Raw genomic sequence first — 25619 nt, 5'->3', positions numbered from 1 at the left:
GCGAGAAACATGTCGACCAACCTATTCAATCCCTAGCCTAGTTTAGAATAAAGAAACATTATTTTTCAAACTATTCTAGTCTAGATCCACGGTTTTAACTGTAACGAGGGACCGCCCGAATAAAATAGTCTCAGGTACCCTACGCTACATTTTAAACGCACTTTTTGTCTACTAACCTTCTGGCCCCATACCCACACTTCACCAATAGGCAGTTGGACTTAAAAGATCTCCGTTAAAGAGCCCCTCCTAGAGGTGAGCCCGTTGGGAATTGCACCGCCTACCCGACGAGGAGCAAACGCCCATGATGAAGCATGACACCTGCAAGGGTGTGTGAGGCAAACATGTCCAACATAATGGATACCCAGTGGGAGGCTAAAAACCTTTTTACCACCACTTCTTCTTTGACTAGGACATCTTAACCCCTCCCTTTCCCCTTCTTAGGAACAGCCTTGTCAAACTTTCTTGAATAACTTTGACTGAGGGCACTGACTTAGGCTGGACCTTCCATTCCATGTGAGTGGTAATCACGCCCTCCTTGATCGATTTGGATCACCTTCTCCCTTCTTTTTGTAGACACTCTGAAAAGCACCCCAGGCCCTGGCCTCCACCCGCAGCACCACCAGAGCTGGGGAGTAAAGCCTCCGGCGCCGAAACGACACTGGCCCGGCCTCTGGAGAGGCAGCCGCCTGCTCTGAGGGCCAAAAGGGACTCCGGGACAACCACAATACCGGCACTGTTTGATGAGCTGGACCGCTATGGCGCCAAATCTGGGTACCAGATCAATTGGCACAAGTCGACACTCTATGACCCCCGAGGACGGAACAAATGGCCCCAGCTGCCGGAGAGACTACAGACAACTGGAGAGGGGTTTCTGTACCTAGGGATATTTATTACGACAGACGGTGACATTTCCTACGAACAAAACTGTCATATGTAATTTCAAAACTGACGCTAGCAGATGGCAATCGCTCCCCCTGACGATTCTCGGACGGGCAGCTATGTTTAAAATGATCTCGCTTTCAGAGATTTTTATACGCATTCCAAAATGAATACTTCCCCGTGAAAAATGAGGTCTTCCGAGACATTCATGCGGAGCTGAGGTCCTACCTGTGGCTGGGAAAGCACCATAGAGTAGCGCTGGCGACCCTACAGAGACACCAATATGATAGGGGGATTTCGCTTCCGGATCTAGAAGCCTACTACTGGGCGGAACACCTGGCCCCCATAAATGAATGGGGGCATGCACCTGCCGCCCACCCCACCTATGCACTGGAAAGGCACATTATGGGCATGCACACATGTCTCTATTACATTTACGGAGGGAAGGGACAGGCCAGACTATTGCCGGCTACTAAAATCACACTGGGGGCGTGGAAAAGGGCGACGAAAGCCATTAAGTGGGATCACAGACCAACGGAGCAGATGCCGCTATGGGACTGCTCCTGGCTGAAGGAACTCAACAAGTTAAGAGGGTTTCAGGGATGGGACGTCATAGGCATCTCTACTTTAGGAGATGTAACCAAAAGCGGGACACTAAAGTCATTTCTCTCACTGCAAACAGAATTTGGGCTCCACCGCTCCCAGTTTTTTAAATACATGCAATTGGGGCATGCATGGCGGGCAGAGGGGGCATTACGAGAGGCGCTCCCCGAATACGCTCCTCTGGAAGGCCGACTGCAACAGGAAAGGATCCCTGAAAAGGCCGTATCCCTAACATATAAAACTATTATGAATAATAGGCCAAACAGACTGGAAGGCCTCCGGGCCACATGGGAACAAGAAGTAGGGGACATGGATGACGTAGACTGGGGGGTGGTACTGATGCACCCCAGGGAGGTGGCAATTAATCACGTCTCCTCCTAATACAGTTTAAGGTCTTGCATAGTGTAGGAGAGTGGGGTCTGCAATCCTATGGTCACCCCAGATTTCTGCTTTTTGCTTCACTGATTTACGACTTTCCCTGGCTGTGGGCCTGCTAATCAGACCCACAGCCTAGCTGTTCTCTCTCTAAATTGACATCCATGTACTTTAGGTGCATTTACCAATTGGTATTGGGCCACCTCATCAGTCCCTGTACAGTGTACCGTAGGTACCCAGGGCATAGGTGTACCCAGCGCCTACCAGGGGCTGAAGCATGTATTATGCCACCACTGGCTGGCCATCTAAACAGACACAACTGGCTGGTAAGACAGCTGGGGCAAGGTGGTGTAATCACCCTTTGCTGTTGATATAGTTACCTATATCTAACCCTAAAATGGACACATATATTCCTATCAGTCACTCCTATGGCAGGCCTTATCAATCATGAAGGCAGAGTGCTTGGAATTATGTGAGATGGTGCTCTGGCATGAGCTGAGCCTGTCTGCAGCTTGCGGAACCAAGTCCTTATAGCTGTTCCATGATAACGCTATACCATATACTCTTAAGTGCATTATGAACCTCGCGGTTAAATGCTAACTCTGGTATAACATTATCAAAACATGTCGAGTAAGGTGTCATACGAATTGGAATACTACGACCTCGCCAATTCTGGCGACGGGGGTAGCATTCCACCCTTCTAGAGGGACACGACATGTATAAAACTGGGAACCCCGGTTAAAGTTAACTCGAGCCTTGGCATCACAAAATGGATGCTGCCACCACAGACACAAGTCTGACCTCCTGCTGCTGGGAGTCCTTCCAGCGAGGGTGGCTTGGACAAAGGGTTTCCTGCCTTGGGAGGTGCTAGCACCACCCCAGATAGGATTTTGTGTATTGGGTAGGATAGGCCTGAAAGGAATGAGACATGCCTGGGGCACACAAGGTGTCCTGTGCATACACCGGTTCAAACCAGTTGCTGGGGCATCCCTGCCCCAGCTCTGGCGCGAAACCGGACAAAGGATAGAGGGTGTAACCACCCCCTTCCTGGTCCCACCCAGGAGAGGGACCTAGTCACCAGTACAGCCCCCTTTAGCAGGATAAAGGTAGGAGCTGGTCCCATTCCAAATTAGATTAATCCTGAACTACTCTACAAGAAGAAACTCTGGACTTCGACGTTCTGCCCCACAGAAGACTGAATAAATCTCCCTTGTGGGCAAGGAGTGTCCACCCTGCAACTGCAGGCACCATCAAGCGTCCAGCGGCTTCACTTTGTCGTCTTCCCTCGAGGATCCAGACTTCAGAGCCCGACGAGACCCGGATTCCCAGACTTTTCCGACCTCCACTCACATCTGCAGCACAGCTGAGACCCGTGGGTGCGACGAGACACGTGGGACCGGCCATCTTGAAAGAAACTGCACTTCGCTTCCAGCACGACTCCCGAGGTAAACTCGACCAAGTGCTTTGGGGACTGAGAAGCCCCAGCCCCGAGCAGCTCCTGCACCGAAGATCAGCCCTCCAGCCTCCACGAGATCTGCGTGGGGCCCTTCTGCCTGTTTGCTGCTCGACGCGTTGTCTGGTCACTTGCCGGCTGGCTAGTGGCCTCCTAGACGACGAACTTTGAAAAACAACACTGCTGGTCTGGTTGCTCCAGACTGGCCCTTGCTCCCTTCCAAAAGAGGGGCACCCCGGACTCTCCTAGTCCGCACCAGATGCCTTTTCCACTCACCGCGTGGGTTGCCTTTGCCAAGGCATGTTGACGCCGAATCCGGAACAGACACCGCCGACAGCGAGAGCCTACGTGGGACAGCTCGTGCCTCCATCCTGGTCGTCGAAGACACCTCCTGGTCCACGTGGCTGCAGAGTCAAGCGTCCACTCTTCACCTGATCGCGACGACGACATCTGGTTCCTTCCTGGTTCCACTCCAGTCACTGGCTAGTGACTTTGAACATTGTCCCCTCTGCTTTCAGGTCTTCAGCATCTCTGATCCACCCTTGGATCACACCGGACATCTTCCTCCTGGTCGCCTGCAGCATCTTTTCTTCCAGGCTCCATAGACTTCAACGCAGAAACCCGACACGACTTCGCACCTATGCACCCGCAGCCCGTGGGTGAGGTAACAAGAGCATTTCGGTGCTCAAGGGTAGCTTGACTCTCCTAGTGTCCAGATTCACAGTCGTTTTAGTCCTAACTAACTAGTCAGGATTGTCCGTACTCACCTTTTTCTTGAACTGTACTGTCCATAGACGTTGTTACACATCTCGCGTGTGAGTTCACACTCTGCACATGCGTCCCGTGGGCCTCCTATTACTTACCTAAAGTTAGGATAGCGTAGTCCCAGTGATTCTACAGCCTCTGGACAGCTCCATTCCTTCTATCCATTTCCTTATACCATTTACTTAGTATATGGTTTGCCGTGCCCCTAGGGCACCATTGTAATTTTGTGCAACTTATCGTATTTTTCCTAAGAGATTGTCATGTGCTTAGCCCTCTGATCTCAAAGAGTTCAGAGGTGTTTGTTATTAATAAATATATTGTTTATTTTCATAACAACCTGTGTGGTGTCCTTTAATCTGGTATTCAAGAGGTTATATTGTGGTAAAACAGCTGGCTTCACATGCCAAAAGAGTTTAGCCTAAGACTGCTTTGTCCATGCTATCATTAGGATAGCTGGTCTATAAGGTTGACTTACAACCAATCACCATAAGGGTTGTTTGGACTGATACATGGTGATCACTAGAACTAGTGACCATCATATATCAGGCCAACTTCTCACACATAGGGCTTACTTCGATAGAGTGCGGCTCTATAAAATGGGGAGTGTCAGACCCCTGCTGCCTGCGCTGCAGACACGACAGCGGGGATTTCTTACACATAATCTGGTCCTGCCCGCACATTCAAACTTACTGGGGAGAGGTCACTGCCGAATTAGGTGAGGTCCTGGGGACAGACATTCCGTTAGACCCGAAGCTCATACTCCTGGCAATTACCAATGATGTAGACTTAGCCCGCCCACTGCTGATATTCCTAGTATTAGCCCTGGTAGTAGTCAGGAGGGACATAGCTAGGAAATGGGGGCGCCAGATATACCACAGCTATGGGGAATGGAGGAGGGGTATGGACCTCTATATGGCGGCCGAAAGGGTCACATACAAAGCAAAAGGGTGCCCGAAGAAGTTCCGCAGAGTATGGGGTAAATGGAGACACTATCATGGACTAGATGGAGGACTCTAAGGAGGCACGAACATGTACACATTTGATTGCCATGAAGGGGAATGGCGTTTGGGTCCGGGAGATCATGCTGAAAAGGACTTGGAGGACTGCAAGGGTTGAACATCTGAACTCTGGCACTGGGATACTGGGCCATGAGGGAAGTGGGGGGCGCGGGGTGTGGCTTGATACTGACACGCTTGTTATGTGTTTTTTCCTTGCTGCAAAACAATAAAAAAAAAAAAAAAAAGGGACTCGGGGACAGGCCCGGAGTCCCGGCGACCTCCTGCAACGCCACAGGGATCCCCGTAGGGATTTGCAGCGAGACAGGGACGCCGTGGGTCGAAGAGGGGAGCCCTGCAGGACTGCACATCGACAACACCATCCTCCTACAACCTGAAGCCGAACCTTTCGGCGCCAGAGCCGAAGCCGCCGGCGACTCGGTGGAAGGCCTCGCACGAGGCAAGGTATCCGCGGACATCTCAGGAGGTAGAGGAGGGGCCAAAGAAGCCTGCAGAGCCGCAGCGTAGGCTGTCATTTGGGCACTAGTCGCCCCGTTGCTGGGAAACAGCGGATAGGTTGGCGACTGGTGGGAGCGCACGACCCGAGGGGAGCCCGCGCCCTCCGCCGAACGAGGACAAGACATCGGAGACAAACTACAGGACCTACCAGCTGGTGAGCAACACCCTTGGGGCCATGGCGCGGGGTGATGCCGCAGCGTGAATTGGCGGTTCCTGGCCTCCGAGGTAGGGGACAGACGCTGGGAGGACACCAACCTGGACAAGCGGGCCGACAGCAATTTCATCCGGCGCTCCCGCCGGGACTTTGTTGTAAGGTGCTGACAAGATTCGCAGTCCATAGAGTCATGGTGCTCGTCCAAAAACCTCATACAAATTGGGAGAGTGTCCGTCGCTGACATCTGGCGTGCACACTCCGTACACGACTTTAAGCCCGAAGGAATTCGCACACTGTTACACGAACTAAAACGTGAAAAGGAGGCCTGAAAACAGGTCAGAACACTATCCGGATCCGCATCGCACAGGGAAAAGAGAAAAACTGACGTTGGTGCACCGGGGTGGGGCTTATCTGACCTAACTGACGTAAAGCCCGCGGACGCCAGCGCGGAGTCATACGGTACAGACCCCCCCCTCCCCCCGCGTGCAGAGATGCTGAGGCAAAGAACATTTTCCAGATCCAGTCTCACGCCTGGGGATAATTCTACGTTAAGGAATCTGCGGCTAGTAGTCTCGAACAGATATATTGTAATCCAAACAGGAACATCTTATTAATGGTACAGATTGGAATTATCAATCCAAGATTAAGTATAGCTAATGCAGAGCCCGTCCAGAAAGGTCCACTCCCAGAGTCTACCGCTGTGGATGCCATGTTATGCTTCTACTGAAAATGACCGAGTGCCCTAGTTCCCGGAGTTAAATGCTTGCTGCCGACATACCTTGTGGCTTACAGGTCGCAGGTTTGAATGCTGCCAAGACCAACCCCATCTTTCATCCCAGTATGGTTGGAAAACAGAGTAGCATTACTTTGGAAACTTGGAAAACTTGCTCCTTACAGTGCTACCGGTCAGAGTTATACGAATATGTATTTTAAAATGACCAAAAATGCAAACTACGAAACTCGTAATGTAATTCATAAAATGAAATTTACCTTCATGCTATCTGGACCACAGGGGAAAATGATCAATTAAAAATGTATGAGGACTTCCAAGAGTGGCTTTGAGCGTTCCAGACCAGAACCCTATTCCCAACCCAGCTTCTATTGCGTTGCTTAAAATAGTAATCAGCATGAGTGAAGCGTCTGGTTTGGCTGGAGCTGGCTGGCTCAGCACTCTGAAAAGCACTGGAGGCATGTGTCTGCTCTTGGATAGGTTTTAATTGCGCATGTCGGGCGGGCCATAGCAAGCTAGCCACCCAAACCGACATGCGCACTTCAAACTGAAGTGGCCACTCCTCATTGTTGCCAATCAGCAACAATGATGCACTGGCCATGTCCCACTTTCACACTCCATTTGATAGAGAGTAAAAAAAGAAAATGGTAATAAATAATTTTATTACCATTTCATTTTCATGCTTTCTGCGAGTGTGTGAGTGTGTGAGTGTGTGAGTGTGTGAGTGTGTGAGTGTGTGAGTGTGTGAGTGTGTGAGTGTGTGAGTGTGTGAGTGTGTGAGTGTGTGAGTGTGTGAGTGTGTGAGTGTGTGAGTGTGTGAGTGTGTGAGTGTGTGAGTGTGTGAGTGTGTGAGTGTGTGAGTGTGTGAGTGTGTGTGAGTGTGTGTGAGTGTGTGTGAGTGTGTGTGAGTGTGTGTGAGTGTGTGAGTGTGTGAGTGTGTGAGTGTGTGAGTGAGTGAGTGAGTGAGAGAGAGCGAGAGGGAGAGAGAGGAGGGGTGACGCTTCAATGAAGGAACTGTCCCGGCCCTTCTGGCCGATGTTATGGTCACTAGAAAGACATTTTTGATAGTCAACAGCCTAAGAGGGCAATTGTGAAGAGGTTCAAAGAGTACACACATTAAGAATGTGAGAATAAGATTTAGGTGCCACTGGGGCATAATTAATGGCCTGGGGGGAAACGTGTTGCAAGCTTTTAAGAAATGTAGTTACAACAGGTGACTTAAATAAAGAGCGTTGGTCCGGAAACCGCAAAAATGCCAAAATGGCTGATGACCAATAACTGTGCACAGAGCAGAGCCCCGCTGGGCCAATAACAGAGCAACCAGAAAGAATCTTAGAAAGACGCAGAAAGAATATCTGTGTTTTTACTATCACACCATGTCACAAACTTACCCCAATGGCAGGTGAATACCGACTTGGTGGATGGGCACCTGGCTGCTAGAGTAAAATCACAGACTTCAGGAAGAAGGTCAAAAGCGGTCAACTGTTGCCACTCAATCTCCACGCATGAAGGTGAAGGGTGCGCAGGTTCGGGTGCAGAACCCTCCCCTGTTTCTGCGACAGAAGATCCTCTCAAAGAGGCAGTTTGAACAGAAGACCGATGGTCATGCTCAACAGCTCGGGATACCAGACTCTGTGCCTAATCAGGCGCCACAAGAATAACTTGGCCGATCCCGATTTTCTTGAGAACTCTGGGCAGGAATAGTATAAGAAGAAAGGTGTACAGGAGGTTGGATCCCCCACTTGAGACTAAAAGCATCTCAAGAAGAGTGGTCATAGAAACGCTATCACACAAAACCTCAGACATTGCGCCTTCTGTGCAGCGGCGTATAGATTTAACGTACTAGTTACTTACCTTTGGTGACGATGTATCTGGTAGAGACGATTCTAGCCACAGATTCCTTCACGTAGAATTATCCCCAGGCATGAGACTGGATCCAGAAAACTTTTTGCCACAGCATCCCTGTGCACAGGGGGCGGGACGACATTATGCGACTTTGCCAGGCGTCATCCGCACACGTGACGTCAGCGAGGTCACATTAGACCCGCCCCGGCACGCTGACGTCAGTTTTCTTTGGAGAACTTTTCCGCACCACAACGCGGAACCACCAGATAAAAAACTAACACCACCACCCACAGTAGTGTCACAGCGTAGAACCCAAGGCAGGGAAAGAAGAAGAAGAAATACACAGAGCCCTGAGCAACCACCCTGCCAACACAAACAGCCTCCCACCCCTGTTCCCCGGAGGCAAGGAACATGCGGAAGGACATGGAACACGTAGGAACCCTCCACCCCCATCCTGAACAAGGAAGGTGACCAGTCCAGACACAGACAGGGACAACAAACCTCCAAGCCACCTTAACAGAAAGGGCAACTACCCACAAGGGGCAAGGGCAAGACATGGCCAGATGACCCTTAATCAGAGGATAGCAATGGAAGGAAGGGAGGGGAGGGAGGACAGGGATAGAAGGCAATCCCGGGACCCCATCCTCCAAAGAACCAAGGAGGAATGAACCGCTCCCAGACGGAGCCACCCGTCAAGAACAAAGAAGGCACTCACAGGAGATACAGCCCCCCACCGGGAGGCAAGTACCGAAGACCAACCAGAGGGTTCTCGCAGAATAGGGGAGGAAGGGTGGGCCGTGAAGGAATCTGCGGCTAGAATGGCGTCTACCAGATACATCGTTAATGAAGGTAAGTAACTCGTAAATCTGATAGAGACTAACAGCCGCAGATTCCTTCACGTAGAATAGATACCCTAGCAATACCCCCTGGGAAGGAGGGTCTGCGAAAGGACCCCACCAGCCAATACAGAACAGAGGACCACACAGGGAGCCAGATCTGCGGCCCAGGTAGAACCTCGTCCCTGCCAGGCAAGGGAAACACCTCCACCCCAAGCAGACCCCCACCGACCCAAAGGAAGTAAGAGGGAGAGAAGGCTGAAGAGGAACAAGGGCAGAGAGGCCGAAGCACCCCACCACCACACGAGGCAACACAGCTTCCGCCCAATGCCAAGTCAGGAAGGTAGGAAGAAGAAGCCTAGAAGACCAAAGGAAGCGAGGGAAAATGCAGTGAACACACTGGAATTGGAAATCAACCGGCCAGCCAGAAAAGCGCAAGCATTCAAGCCGCTAGAAGAACAGCCCGAGGTCCCAGGAAGGCCGAATAGGCGGCGCCTGGCAAGGGAGAACATAGGAACATCCCAGACCTCAGGGCAGAAGCAGGGAGAGGAGATGCCCAGGCACACGACCGCGCACACGACCTCAAGGAGCAAAAGCAACCTACACAACGCCATGGAGAACAGGCACCCGAAGGCGACTAGAACCCTCCAGCAGAAAGCAAGCCATATGACAGCTACCACTACCCCACCTAGGGTACGATAAGTCCCAAAATATGGGAACCTCTTTGGAAGAACTTCCGCAGCAGAGGAAAAACAAAAGAACCACGGGGAAAAAAACACCCCGCGAAAGGCTTGACAAGCAGTCCAAGCAAGCAGAAGGCCTAATCTCAGGGCCAAGTCTGCGCAACAATTCCACACACAATCAACAAAAGGGCTGTCCAGCAGCCAACAATGCCAAAGTCCACAGGAAGGACGCAAATGGCCAGAAACACACTCCACAGCCATAACAACCGGCCTAAGAAGGCCCAGAATCAACCCGACTCAGAAGTCACTGAGGAGGGGACGGAGGGAGAGGAGGATAAGGCGGAGGAGGAGGACAGGGCCCTGCCAAGAGCCTCTGGATGGCAGAGTTGGCTGGGGCATGGAACATCAGGCTGCCATCAAATGGATCACGCGGCGCCCGAAGATGCCGGTGCAGAAGATGTTGAGGCACCGGGTCCCCAGAGGCAGGACGCCTCCAAGCCACCGTCAAGGAAGAAAGGAGGGAACCTTCAAAGGGAAGCAAGATTTCCCTCCCACCAGAGCCCTGGTGGAGGACCTTCAATAGATGGTCCGCAGGGAAGTGAGCCACCGGGTCACCCATATGCAGGATGCCCACAGCCGTGGACACTGCATGAGCGAAGGCAGCACACGTCTCAGTAGGACCCCGTGGTGAGGAAAGCAGCTCCTCTGTGGGCGACGGCTGCAAACTAAGGCGGCCAAGTGGAATGGGCAAGGGCCAGACCTGAAAGTCAGAAGGAGCCGAAGAATGAGGGACCTGCTGCTCTTCCACCGAACACCTCTGCCTCAGGAAGGGCGGGGAGCCGCCCTTCGACGCTGGTGAAAAAGACACCACACGGCGACCAGTCGCCGGGGAGGACGACACCAAAATACCGAAGACGACCCCTGCGCGTAGCCGTAGAGTCCGCAGCCTGAGGCAGGTTGTCGGCACCATCCGGCGTCGCTGGACAAGGTTACTCCAAGCCACCCCACATCGGAGACCGGAGCGGAGACCGAAGCGGAGCAGGAGTCGAACCGGCCCCGGGGCGGCGACGGACCGGTGCCAACCCGACCCCCGTCGAGGTAGCCACCTGCGCAGGGAAACGGGACGGGCTTGGGGAGTGGCATAAAGCCCTCTGCCAGCCGCGGCCCAGAATGAGCCGTAGATCGCTCGGCAACCCATGAGGCGGTGGCAGGGACGATTCAACCTCCAACTCACCCTCCGTCGAGGCAGCCACCTGTGGGGAGGGACGAGAGGAGCGAGGGGTCCGCATTGGGCCACGACCCAGAGCAGGCCCCCTGTGGCTCCGCACAGTCCAGCTGCTGCCGGCGCCGTAATGGCATCACATCAGCCTTAGACAGGACCACCTTGTCAAAGGACCGAGAGGGGCCCGGGGATGCCACCCGAGCCCCGGCGACCTACCGCCACACAACAGGGACTCCAGCAGGAGTTTGCAGCGAGGCAGAGACGCCGTGGCCTGAAGGAAGTGCCCCAGAGGAGCCGCAACCCTGTAGCACCACACCCTCCAAGCCTGGATTCGGACCAGTCAGCGTTCGGGCCGGAGCCACCGGCGGCACCACGGAGGGCCCTGCGCGAGTCGAGGGGTCCGCCGACGATCCAGGAGGGGGAGACGCCAGCGAGGCTGCAATGCAAAGCCGCCGCCTATGTCTCCATCTGGACTCTTAACGCCCCCACACTGGGAAATGGTAGATAGGACGACACGCGGGCCTGACTCACCCGTGGAGAGTCCCTGCCCCCAGAAGGCCGGAACCCAGCCCCCAGGGACAAACTGACACTTAACCACTGGGGAGTGACGCTTAAGTGACATTGGAGAAGGATGTGGACGACTACCACGGCCGAACCCGAAGCCGTCCGCCAAAGCAGACCGAGGGGAGGATGTCGGCCTGGAGAGACACGCCGAGAGAAGTTTCATGCGGCGCTCCCGCTGCGACTTCGGCTTCAACTGCTGAAAGGCCTCGCAGTCGGTGGTACCGTGATCCTCCCCTAAACACCACATACAAATGATGTGTGGGTTCGTCGCCGACATAAGACACCCACAAAACGTACAAGCATTCGCACACTGTTCCACCAAAAAATGGAGAAAAAAAGGGCCCGAAACAGGCCCGTAGCAAGGACCGGATCCACGTTGCTCGCAGAAAAGGAAAAAACTGACGTAGGCGCACTGGGGCAGGTCTTATGTGACCTCGCTGACGTCACATGCGCGGACGACGCCTGGGCGGAGTTGCGTGATGACGTCCCGGCACGCAGGGATGCTGTGGCAAAAAGTTTCCCGGATCCAGTCTCACGCCTGGGGATAAATCTACATGAAGGAATCTGCGGCTAGTAGTCTCTATCAGATAATGGCTCTCCCAAACGCTGAAAGAGGCCTTGCACAACCTCCGGGTAGAGACCCCATTTGTGATCCACTGGGGATCTCCAGCTGGCTTCATCCGCCTGGCGATCAGAGAGCCCACCAGGTGTTGAACCACCAGGAAAATGCCCTGGTGTTCCAGCCACGTTCAGCGACACAGAGTCTCTTGACAAAGGGTCCATGACCCCACCCTGCCCGTTGCGGTAACAACTCTATGGTGGTGGTGTTGTCAGTTTACCAGCCTTCCGTTTGATCGAAAGACGAAAGGCTTTCGATCAAACGTATGACCTGATTCCCCAATAGGTTGATGTAGAGCTCGGGTTCTGCTGGGGACCAGAGACCTCTGATTTTCACCTCTCACAGGTGGCAACCCCAACCCAGAAGTGATGCTTCTGTCACCACAGTCAGCTCTGGTTGGGGAAGGAAGACATGTGTTCCACTGACCCCAATTGCAGTTCATCAGCTGCTAGTGCCAATATTTTTCAGTTCTTTCTGAGATCTGGACCATGTCGTAGAGATTCCCCTGATGCTGCACTAGCTGGGACTTCAGTTCCCACTGCCAGGCCACCATATGCCAACACGCTTGAGTTACAAGCAGGATGCAGGAAGCCAAGAAGCCCAACAACCGGAGGGTAATTCTTACTAAAATCAAGGATAGAGGCGGAAACATCAGTATCGTAGCCTGAATATCCTGAATTCGCTGCTCGAGAGGATATGCCTGAAACTGCACTGTGTACAGAACTGCTCCAATAAAATTGAGTGTCTGGGAAAGAGTCAGGAGTGACTTTGGCATGTTGATAATGAACCCCATCGAGTGCAGAAGGACCGCTCTGGTCTGGAGGTGGAACAAGACTGCCTGGGATGAGCCCACCTTCGACAGCCAATCACCAAGGTAGGAAAAGACTAGAACCTCCTCCCTCCGTAGATGAGCTGCAAGTACCGCCATACCTTGCGGGAGCATCTTGAATTTCTCCTTTTTCCAGGAAGACATTGAGGAGGCACAGTTCTAGGACAAGACGAAGATCTCCATCCTTCTTGGCAGCAGAAAGTAGCAGGAGTAGCAGCCATGACCAACTTCTGATGCCAGCACACTCCCTACGGCTCCCATTGCCAAGAGAGCAAGCACTTTCTGATAGCGCAAGGAGAGGTGGCCCTCCATCAGCTGGTCATAAGTAGCTGGCATGGGTGGAAGAGTAGCTACAAACGGGATGAAGTAGCCCCTTTGGACGATTTACAAAACCCAACGGTCCAAAATTACTGACTGCCAGTGGTGCAGGTGATGTTGTAAACTAAAGTAAGTTTGCAGGTGCGGCTGCTGACAGGGGGTGCTTGGAGGTTTGGTGTGGTGGACTGGCCCAACCTCTGGCTACCTGTCCCCTGTCAGAGAACCAACACATGAGGATCCAGTGGGGGGTCCGCTCAAGCCTGTGGGACCTGAAGGCACTCCTGAGGGGCCAGGCTGCCCAAATATTAGGTGCATTGCCTCTTAAAATTCCTCATGCTTGTCAGGGGTGGCACCAGGTTCTAGGAAAGTCAGGGAAGCGAAGAGCAGACTGACTCCGGCTCTGCCGAAGTGCGAGGCCTGGAGTGCAGACGCTCTCAAGCCTCGTCAAAAGCCTTCGACGAGTGCTGCGAAGTTGAAGATCTCTTCAATTTCTTGTGCTTGTAGGACTTACCCGATTTCGAGTAAGATAATCACCAGATGCAGCTCCGTTAATGGTCCTGTAACCTTCTGTGCAACGGGGATCATGAGCACTGCGGTGTCATTGGTCAGGGCGAAGGTTAAGAGATCGCTCCTCCAGCGTCTTCCGATGCATGGCACAGCAGTCCTTGCAGGTTATGGAGCTGTGATCTCACTCCAAGAACCATAAACACACCAAATGTGGGTCTGTCACCGACATATACCTGTGACGGACATCAAATGGTTTGAAACCAGCCAGTTTCTCAGGGAACATCCTGTCACACCAGGATAGAAAATCCCTCAAAAGATGATGATAAACATTTGAGAAAAAAGCCAGTCAAAAAAATAACAGAGGGTAGCTCTGACCGGATCAGCACTATCTGGCGCAGAAAGGAAAGAAAGAACCTCAGCCAGCAGGTGGCGCCTATATAGGTACCACGCACGTCACTTCCAGTAGAAACCCACCAAAAAGGCAGATACGGAGCAGAACAACGCCACCTACCAATGTGCAGGGTTACTGCTCAAAATGGTCCGGTTCCAGTTTGACACCTAGGGATTATTCATTGGTAAGGAATCTGAGGCTAGTAGTCTATCAGCTAAACCTAGTATGTGTCAAAGGAGAAACGATGACTCCAGCAATATCATTCCTTCTAGACACCTTGCAGTAAAGACTTAGAAAGCCATGGGAGTGGCCTGGTGTTATCAGAATTAAATGATGAAATATGGAAAACATAGGCTACAAGTAAAATCACCACCATGAGTGATTATGAACATTTTATTCACTCCTTTTCTTTATCCTTACCTTTGCACTTAAACGAATGTCCATGTTGTTGGAAATCGCATGTTGAAGACAACTTCCAAAGGATCTTACAGCAAGTCTCAAGACTAGCTCGCATTGGCTGCTTTCCTGCAGGTTTTGCAGCAGCGTGCTAATGGGGTTCATGGTGGGCAGAAGCAGATTCCGACCTACAAAACAACAATGGCTAATCAAACATGAACTTGTTTGTTCACAATAGGATCAGCGGAAGATCTTATTAGTGATTTGCTTGAGGTCTTTTTTAGGTGTCTTAAAGGTCAGTGAATGGTTACTGGGCTGTATCTTGTATACATACTATGGTTCATCAACTGGTGTCAATTATTGGATATGGTGATAACGGGAAAACAAACTACTCATACCATAAGCATTTCTCATTCATATAAGTAAATCAAAGAAAATTAATTGCTAGCCTGGAGGATACATCACATCTTGTTTATTACTGTTAGATAAAGGAAGAGGATGACAGAAATTTAAAACTGTGCATTTATTATGTATCAAAATGCTTTTAAAAAATAAAACAACAAAGAAATTATGTCAGTTAATTCAAGTATACAACAAAAAGCCAAAGGGCAAGATGATCCTCACAGAGTAAATACCCTCACAATCTAATGTATTCAGACTGGTTCCTTGGTCCTGCAACTACCTTTATTATACATAAACTAGGTGTATTTCTTTTAGCATAAGAGTCAATGTTTGGGGCTTGTTTTTACTGTGACTCGCATTCACCATGACTAAGATTTGATAGTCGGACATAATGCCATAAAGAGCGTCATGTATCTAACAACATCTATAATAAAATCAGGAAACATTAATACAGTAGCATATAATTAAATCCAATTGTATATGTCCTATTGCTAACAATCAGTGTGCCCTCCTCATTTTCCTCATCATACTGGCCATTTTCCCCATGCTATACCTGAATATATATCTATACCCCTATTCTTCTGGGGTGTCCCAGGGCTGCTAGTACAACTGCACTCCTACCAAGTATTTTACTTTAGGCACTAAACTCTCCAAACATTGCGAGTCAAGTAGGCTAGACATAGGATAATGAGAAGATAATGGGTAATAAGGGAATGATACAATATGACAGAGCAACTGGGATAATGTTTCACTAAAATACACTTTCAAAGAATAGGACTTATTTACTGGAAAATATAAAGAGCAGTTAAGATTAGGGGATACACTGAAAACAAAAAATGCAGGCAGCTTCTGGGCATACTCTGTTTACAGACTAGATGCTACATTTCTAAATAACATTGAATCTTATGGTCAATGTGATCTTTCCAAGCGAGGCTTTGGTGCTTTCATTATTATTTGACTTATTAGGTTTGCTACAATGAATATCAAGAAAAGTAGTCAATATAAACATTTGGGAAAAGGTCCGAATACACATTCCGGAAGGGCAATAACTTTTCCAAATCATGCTTTTCGCGAGGGCTAATACTTCATACAGATTGATTTACAGCACAAACATAAGAGGGTGGAAACCAGGCAAGAAAAAAAGACACGTTTGTTTGTGATAATCATTTTCTTAAACTGAGGCTCTCATTTAGGCTGTAAGTGAAGAGCCTGATGGATATACCAGATTCATCTTCAGATGGGCATGAGGGACCACAAGGATTCTTGAAGCAAGGAGGCCTAGAAGACACTGCGACCACATTGTAGCACTTGAGGTCTCTTTGTAAAGTCAGAAATTGTATTCTACTGTACTTCGTTGTTTGGTAGATTATATACTTAAAGAAATGAATAGCAGGGCAGTTATGGTAGAGAGCAGCAGAAACCTCTTACTCTTTAAAAAGAATCTAAAGATTCTTGTGTGCTTTTTACAGAGAATGAGCTCTTACAGCTGATCATAGAAGTACTGGTGAATTTCACACTCTTGGAGGCAACTTTAGGCCAGCATGGAAGCATTTATACTGATAATGATGTCCACCTAAAAGCACCCCTGAAGTAATTATAATGCTTTTTCTCCATGGGTATGTCAAATGATGCAGGTCTTCAGATGCTACGCGGTCCCTCTGAACCAACGCCTCAAGACCTATCATGTGAAATATATTGGCTAGGACGAATTGGTTTATGTTGTGGAATCTAGGATTTACCGAGTATATAAGGCGACTGATGTAAAACCACAGTTCTTTCTATTGATCAAATTATGGTACAGAAAAAGTTGAAGACTTGGATTTTTGATCTGGCTTAACTCACTCCCTATAGTTCTATCCCCGGGACACTCCAGTGAGCATCTGTTGCACTTTATATATCCCTGTTGTTGCTGAACTGTAATCAGTCCAGTCGATTAGAAACACAAGCTTCTAATTATCTCCTTGGCCCTCTGCAAAGGATTTTCATCATCCATTGTCCTTTCTAATTGAAGACCACTGAGATTCAAAGGAAGAAAGTTGACCAAACCCTGGAGTGGAATGCTCATTGATCAACTACTATGGGAGCTCAGCTCCAAGGAAGGAATCATGCAGATTTTTAGTTTTATCTGTAATACTTAAACTGAGTTGCAGCCTTGTTAGTGCAAAATCTGTGTTTTTTTAGATGATCTACTGGATCCAGAGGATTGCTTCCATTCGGAAGCCTGCTTGGCCTAAAATGTTTTAAATGATGCCTGTGAGTTATTACCACATGGAACATTTAATGGTAATTAAGGGCTGGATAACCGAACCTGGTGGGAACCTGGCTTCCAACAGTGAAAGGTAAACCTTTGAACATTGTGACCCATTATATTTTCTGGCAGGGGTCCCACCAGCGACTAAAAATGTCATGAGCATCTAGAGGGATGCAACATAGCATCTGGGATTGGCAGGGAAAGCAGAAGAAAAACAATCCACTATGGGCGGGAACGACCATTCAACAGGTTATTTCCCTGTAGTGCTTTAGAAGCTGGGACCTGGCAGCTCTATTTTGGGGTATGTGGTCTTGAGCAACACTGTTAGGGATATTCTTGTAGCTTCAGGAGGAATTTGGGTTATTAATTACCCAACTCATCGGGTACTTCCAGCTCTGAAATGCATGACCGAATATCTGGCACGGGAGATGATATCCCACAACTTAGCACGATATAGGCCAGGATTACCATAGTCTGCCTTCCAGACAAGAAGATCTTGTGAATATATAAAATTTGGTTATCCACACAGCAGATTTCTTTCAGACTCTCCGGTTTAGCGGACAGACAGACATGGACCTAATGGACAATAAAGGATGGCAGATTGCTCTAATGGGCCCAAGGCAGGTAGCATTTTCAGCAGATTACAGTCTTTTCTAATTTAAATATTTGATTAGCACACCTAAAAGGGAGAGGCTGTTATGAATGGGAAGAGGGTACTCGCATACTTGCTTTAGGTTCTGGGAGGGTCTTGTGGATTTCTTACGCTTGGTGTGGGATTGTGCAACTTTGAAGCCTTACTGGGTTAAAGTGTCCAGGATATGGTCTGAAATTATGGAAACTGCCTTTGAAGTGACACCTCAAATGGCCTTGTTAAATGTCTTGTATAACAACCACCTATAGGTGCATCAAGTTCTTAGTGGGGTTGGACTTTTTGATGGACAAAGTGACATAGTCCAGACATGGAGTGTGCAACCCCCCACTTTCAAAGTTGAGGCCTGGGCTAGATACAGGAAAAACAATTCTACAACAACGAGGTTGCCCAAATGAACGTGTCTGGAGGAGGTGGGTAAAGTTCTACAAATCTGACACACAGAAGCCCCAATAGGTGGGGTGGGACAGGAAAGATTAATTTAGAATTTGTCATATGGAGAATATGGATACTGATATAACCATTTATCATGGGTTTCAGATGGATGATCCTGTCAAATGGTATACTGCATTTTGTTATAATGCCAATAAAAGATTTTTAATAAGGAAAATAATCCCTGTGATGCCCACAAAATTCTCTTTGCTGATGTGAAGAAAACAGACTTGAGGATTTAGCAGTTACTACAACTTTTTAACCTCTTCTCAGGGACCTCATGAGTGAAATATGCTTTCAGATGAGCCTCATACTTAGATCAATCTTCAAAGCCAAAACTGGTTGGACAGCAAACGTCTAATCTATTGTACATAGCTGTGTTGGGCAGGGTCCTTTTGTGAGTTTGATGGTTTCATGAAGCACTCAAATTACTTTGACCTTGAAAGAAATCTCATTCTTTGCGATGCTGTATTGACAGGAATACGGCAGATTGATGTTCCCCATACAAGAGACCTGAATCGTGCGATCATCAAATGCCAAGAAAAATAGCCTATTGAATGTATTGCTTGAAGCAGGTCTTCAACCCCATGCTTGGAAGAGCAGATTGTTTAATTCCAGCCAACACATTTTGGAAACATAAAACAGCAAAAATCTCACAAAGGCCAAAAAGGATGAGCATCTGGTACTTTCCAGTACCCTGCATGTGCCTATAGCAACATCAATCGCTCCATAATAATATACCCAATAGCTGGAAGCAGACTTAAGAATGGAGACATGTTGCAACGTATACAAAGAGTTAAAAAGTTACTTAATTGTAATCTTAATTCTTGATAAGAGAAATATTCTCTGAATTCCACAACAGATTTAATTTTAGGAACATAAATTTATCATGAGAAAGAGTGTTTTGTGATACAGGAAATCGATGGACGTAATCTAGGTTTTTTGAAGATCTAGGTTTATGAATGTTAGTGGAAATCACATGAGGGAGAAAATCAGGTTACCTAAACATCATTTACACAGAGTAGCCCACCTTGTATTGCCATCTCTTCTCTTCACCTAATACTAAGATAATTACATTTAATATGCAGTGAAGACCACGGAGGCATCAAACGTGATCTCAATATACATCATACCATGCAACATTCTTTACAATACCTTTGACAAAAGAACAGTGTGCCAGGCTTCTGCACTCCAATGGATGCACGACTTCATCTGCAACAGATATGAAATCGTTGTCATTTCAAACTCTTCTTCTAAAACATTACATTCGTAGAAATAACTTTAGTGATCTGTTTAACAACGGGACTATATTTCTTTAAGTGTCAGTGCTGATAGTGACATAATTAATTTTAAGGATATGTACAAATTCAGACAAGTGCTACCTAAAATATTTAAATTGTGAGAAAATATGCAGTTATTAGTGGCAATAGGCTGTCTGGTTGAAAAGACATATTGGGGCCGTGGAGAAAGAAAAATGCATTCCACCCATTGCTTACCATTGGTTTGGTCTTTTGTCACTCAATTGCCTATATGTGTTCAAGCCTACCAATCTTGTGTTTGTCTATTCCATAGAGCAATGCGCACTTGCCTTGAGTCTGTTCTCTAAGTCCGGGAACTTTTTTCTTTGTGTGTAAGCACTCAGACAGTGCATGTGTTAAAGCCGTCTCCTTTGTGTACTTCTCTCGCCGTTATGCTCCTGCCTGTCCCAGTGTGCTTATCCCCGCCCCCTCCTTGTTACGCTCACCCTCACCCATGTGCTGAGCTGTGTTAAATCGGAACCCACCTGTGTTGCTTCTGTGTGTCCCCGTCTCTCCCAGTTTTCCTTCTGTATCCCCTGCCAACCCATTGTGACTTCCATGTCTCACCCCGCCCTTCCTGTGCTGCTTTGAGATCCCCTCACGGGCCCTTGTGTTGCTTCCGACCACCCAGTTGCTTCACCTGCCATTGCTTTCCCCCATTGTTGCTGCCACTCTCCCCTGCTTAACAAAAATGGAAATACTTTTGCGCATTTCGTTTTGTTTTTAGTTCATGATCTGACTTTGATTGGTACATAAAAAACAACAAGCATTTGCAATACAACAGGTCTCGCAAGCTATGCCACTGTAAATGACAATACCTTTTATTTATCTTTTTGATAATTAATACATAAATAAAAGGCATTGTCATTTAAAATGCCAATAGCTGAAACTCTTGTAAATGCGAGACCTATTCAAAGAAGCGGCTGCTTGGAAAGTTAAAGTGCACATGATGCGCTGAACGTTGCAGGAAAGCATGTTGTGCTTGCAGTAGGAGAAACTCATTAAAGAAAATAGTGCTTACAGACTATATAAGACATACAATGTAACAACCAAAGTAAAAGGGCCAGTCCTCATGGGGGGTTACAAATGAAGACAAGACGATACTAAGGAGGGACTAACAAGCCTATTAACGACTCAGAGGCCAGCATTTACAAAGGACAATGAAACAGGCCACTGAAAAATATGGGCGGAGCTTCAACTCCATACTCCAATACAGCATACTTACAGCATGCAACAGAGCTGCGCATGCGCAGCCCAGGTTCGACCTAAAAAAAAGCAGTGGTTTCGTTTTGAAGGTGTGCGCAAGCGTGGTGCACTCACCTACAAAGTGACGCAGGCAGCCGTGCAAAAACCTTTTTTGTTTCACTCTAGACATGCTGCACAGCATAGAGGATGCTGTGCAGCGTGGCTACCAACCATTGGCAAAGTCAATAGGTCTCAAAGGTGAGACCTATTGGCTTTGCCAAGGCTTATTACAAGGCTCATGTCGTGCTTTGTTGCAGTATTTGCTAAAACAAAGAAAAAAACACCTTACACAACAAAATTATTGGAGTAACTGGACGTGCATGTGACTCAAAAACATCCTACTAGTTCACATGCTGAATCAAATAGTGAGTGACGGGACACAACGGAAACGTAAGTGTTTTTCTTTAAGAAAAAAAAAATTATTTTTCATATTGGTAAATCGGCAGTGCTATCTAATCAATTACGAATTTAAAATTGTGTTTGATGGAGAACTTCTTTAAAGGAATTCGACCATAGGTTTTTACAAATTTGTTATTCAATTATTGTTGCTATGAACTAAGTAATTATTGCTTAATTTACTATATGGGGTTCATTGCATGAGTGAAGAGACGGGCTTTAATAGAGCAAGCTCTCAAATTAGCAACCACTTTAAGTGTGGAAAAAGCAGTGCCCACAATAGTTAACTTATTAATGAAGGCATTTAATATTTAAAGAGATCGATAGCTGCTCATTCTGCATCCAACAATGTAAACATCAGACTACTAAAGTGCAATGTAAGCTCAGAAGAGAAGTCACGCCTACATCTCATTCAACAATCTCTCTCACACTAGGAGAGAAAATAAGTCTTCCAAGGGCGAAAAGTGTAACATATAAGTCGAGAAGGACACAGTTTGGGTCGGAAATATGTTGTATTGTCTCCAGCACTCCTACATTTTGCAAATTGATTTCTTTTTCTCTTTACTATTCGATCTCTTATCATGGTTTCCTTTGTTTCACGTGCAGGCTGGGTTTGTCCTAATCATCACTGGGTCCCTGTGAGAACTTCGATTTGTGCATAGCCCAGTTAGGGTAAGTGTCCTCCCGTTTGACCGCTCTACTTCCAGTGTCAAATCAAATCTGCTTTATTCGTTTTTATAAAAGCAGGAGCAATAAAACAAAACACCCAATAAAATCCACAATAAGTACAGATAAAAGGCAGCATAAAAGATTAGGGAAACGAAACAGTTCTGAATGTAGGAGTTACCTTCGGTAACTATGTATCTGGTAGAGACGATTCTATCCGCAGATTCCTTCACGTAGAATTATCCCCAGGCGTGAGATTGGATCTGGTAAACATTTTGCCACAGCATCCCCTGCGCGTCGGGTCGGGGCGACATCACGCGACTTCGCCCAGGCGTCATCCGCGTACATGACGTCAGCGAGGTCACATAAGACCCACCCTGGCGCACCTACGTCAGTTTTCTACGGAGAACTTTTCCACACCACACCACAGAACAACCAGATAAAAAACTGTGGAAGCATGGGAACAGTGTGCGAAGAGCAGAAAAATTGGAAAGAAACGGTGACTAACACTACACAGAGCAGTGTCAACACAACAGAACCCAAAGGCAGGGAAAGAAGAAAGAACAAGCAGAGCCCTGCGCAGCTACCCTGCCAGCACACAGACAGCCTCCCACCCCTGTGCCCCAGAGGCAAGTAACATGCGTAAAAGTCATGGCACACGTAGGAAACCTACCACCCCTACCCTGAACAAGGAAGGAGGCCAGTCCCAAGACAGACAGGGACAACAAACCTCCAAGCCACCCCAAAATAGAGGGCAACCACCCACAAGGGACAAGGGCAAGCTATGGCCAAAGGACCCTTAATCAGAGGATAGCAATGGAAGGAAGGGAGGGGAGGGAAGGGAAGGGGAGGACAGGGATAGAAAGTAATCCCCCCCAAACCTGGAGTAGCCAGAGCGCAGGGCACCGGAGCACTGGAACTCCATCCTCCACAGAACCAAGGAGGAATGAACCGCCCCCAGACGGAGCGACCCATCAAGAACAGAGAAGGCACTCAGAGGAGACACCGCCCCCCAACGGAAGGCGAGTACCGAAGACCAACCCAAGGGTCCTCGCAGAATAGGGGAGGAAGGGCGGGCCGTGAAGGAATCTGCAGCTAGAATCGGCTCTACTAGATACATCGTTACCGAAGGCAAGTAACTCGTACATCTGATAGAGACTACTAGTTGCAGATTCCTTAATGTAGAATAGGTACCCTAGCAATACCCCCTGGGAAGGAGTATCTGCGAAAGGACCCCACCAGCCAATACAGAACAGAGGGCCCACAGGGAACCAGATCTGTGGACCAGGTAGAACCTCGTCCCTGCCAGGCAATGGGGACTCCACAAGCAGAACCCCACGGACCCCAAGAGGATGCAGGAGGGAGAAGAAGGCTGAAGAGGCCCGTACACTCACAGAAGACAAACCAAGGGCAAGGTCGGAGAGGGCGAGCACCCCACTCCCCCACAAGGCAACATAGCTTATGCCCAATGCCAAGACAGGAAGAGAGGAAAAAGAAGCCTAGAGGACCTCAGGAAACGAGGGAAAAGAAAGCAAACCCACTCCAGATGGAGAGCAACTTGCCAGTCAGAACAGTGCCAGCAGTCAAAGCCGCCAGAAGTAAGAAGAACTGCCCAAGGCCCTAGGAAGGCCAAGTAGGCAGCGCCTGGCAAGGGAGAACACAGGATCATCCTAGACCACAGGAGCAGGGAGAGGAGGAGATGCCCGGGCAAACCACTACGAGCAGCAGCACACACGACCTCAAGGAGCAAAAGCAACCTACACAAACGTCATGGAGAACAGGCACCCAAGGCGACCAGAAATCTCCAGCAGAGCGCAAGCCACATGACCTAGGGTACGATCAGTCCCAAATTATGGGAACCCTCTTTGGAAGAACTTCCGCAGCAGAGGAACAAACGCACAAGTTACTTACCTTCGGTAACGATATATCTGTAAGAAACAGTAGTTAGTATTAGATTCCTTACCTGAGAATATCCCCAGGCGTCAGACTGGATCCGGAAATTTTTGCGTAGCAGTACCCATGCGCGTCGGTAGGCGTCGTCCGCGGCTCCGCGTCCGTCGTCGTGATGACGTCGTCGGAGTACTTAGACGCCGCCTCCGCGCGCTGACGTCAGTTCTTATACACAGCTTTTCCGCGCCAGAAACGCAGAGCCATGATAAAAACCAACACTGGTGCCATGAAACTAGGGCCCTGAAAGGGGATGACCTCAACCCTAGATATCGGTTCGCAGAATGGGGAGGATGGGTGGGATGAGCAACCCAGCTCTGTTAAGAAGAGACATTTTATTCCTCTGTCTGATGTAACATTTCCTATACATTGATTTACACACTGAGGAAAGAAATTAGAGGGAACATTGGTCGGGAGTCATCGGTAAGGAATCTAATACTAACTACTGTTTCTTACAGATATATCGTTACCGAAGGTAAGTAACTTGTGCATCTGAATGAAACCGGTTAGTATTAGATTCCTTACCTTAGAATAGATACCCCAGCAATACCAACCCCGGTGGTGGGTCTGCGAACCAATGATCACACCAGAAAGTCCTGGAGGACGGAATGGCCAAAGAAGCCATCCCTCCAGACTTGGCTACACAGGCAGTAGTGTCTTGCAAACGTGTGCAGCGAGGCCCAAGTAGCTGCCTGACAAATGTCCTGCAAGGGGACTCCCCGGACCAGGGCAGTAGTAGCCGCCGTGGCCCGAGTGGAATGGGCCCTCAGCCCAACAGGAGGCTCCTTTTTAGCCAAAGAGTAGCATGCCTTAATGCACAACACGACCCACCGAAAGATGGTCTGTTTGTGCACCAACCGCCCCTTCTTAGCGCCCACGTAACCAAAAAAGAGTTGGTCATCCACTCGTAACTGGCATGTGCGGTCTAGATAGAATGACAGCGCACGTTTTGGGTCCAGACGATGGAGCCGCTCTTCCTCTTTAGAGGGATGCGGAGGTGGAAAGAAGGTGGGCAAGGTGATGGACTGCCCGATGTGGAAGGCTGTGACTACCTTGGGCAAGAAAGAGGGTCTTCTCCGCAACACAACCTTGTCCGGATGGACAGAAAGGAAAGGAGGGTTAGAGGAAAGGTCCTGGAGCTCACTCACCCTCCTGGCAGAGGTGATGGCAACCAGGAAAGCAGTCTTCAGAGTAAGAAGGCAAAGAGGACAGTTATGAAGTGGCTCAAAGGCAGCGCACATCAGGTAAGTCAAAACTAGATTCAAGTCCCACTGGGGCATCACGAAAGGAACAGGGGGAAACATAGGAGTGATGCCCTTCAAAAATCTGTTAACAATTGGGGACTTGAACAAAGACGGCTGATCAGGTAGCCTCAAGAAGGCGGAAAGGGCAGAAAGGTAGCCCTTGATAGTGCCCAGAGCAGAGCCCTGCTGGGCAAGAGTAAGAAGAAAGAGGAGAACCTCTGAAAGAGGGGCAGAAAGGGGATCCACAGCCTTTGCTGTGCACCATGCCACAAATTTGTTCCACCTGCAGGCGTATACCGACTTTGTGGAGGGACGCCTGGCTGCCAGAATTACGTCACAGACTTCAAGAGGCAAGTCAAATGGCCTCAACTATCGCCGCTCAATCTCCAAGCATAGAGGTAGAGAC

At 48.8% G+C, this 25619-nt stretch overlaps 1 protein-coding gene across 2 annotated transcripts in view; it reads right to left on the bottom strand.

The window, feature by feature from the left end:
• Positions 1-25619, bottom strand: part of KNTC1 (kinetochore associated 1) — a 913665-nt gene that overhangs the window by 499923 nt on the left and 388123 nt on the right. For both annotated transcript variants that reach the window (XM_078667574.1, XM_078667573.1), the window contains exons 38-39: positions 19573-19629; positions 14708-14871 (exon numbers count right to left, since the gene is read on the bottom strand). In XM_078667574.1, coding sequence (XP_078523700.1) covers positions 14708-14871; positions 19573-19629 — 221 coding nt within the window. The remainder of the gene's footprint in view (positions 1-14707; positions 14872-19572; positions 19630-25619) is intronic.

The sequence above is a fragment of the Lissotriton helveticus genome, chromosome 11, assembly GCF_964261635.1.
Source record: "Lissotriton helveticus chromosome 11, aLisHel1.1, whole genome shotgun sequence".
Lineage (NCBI taxonomy): Eukaryota > Metazoa > Chordata > Amphibia > Caudata > Salamandridae > Lissotriton > Lissotriton helveticus.
This window is presented reverse-complemented; position numbering and strand designations above follow the sequence as displayed.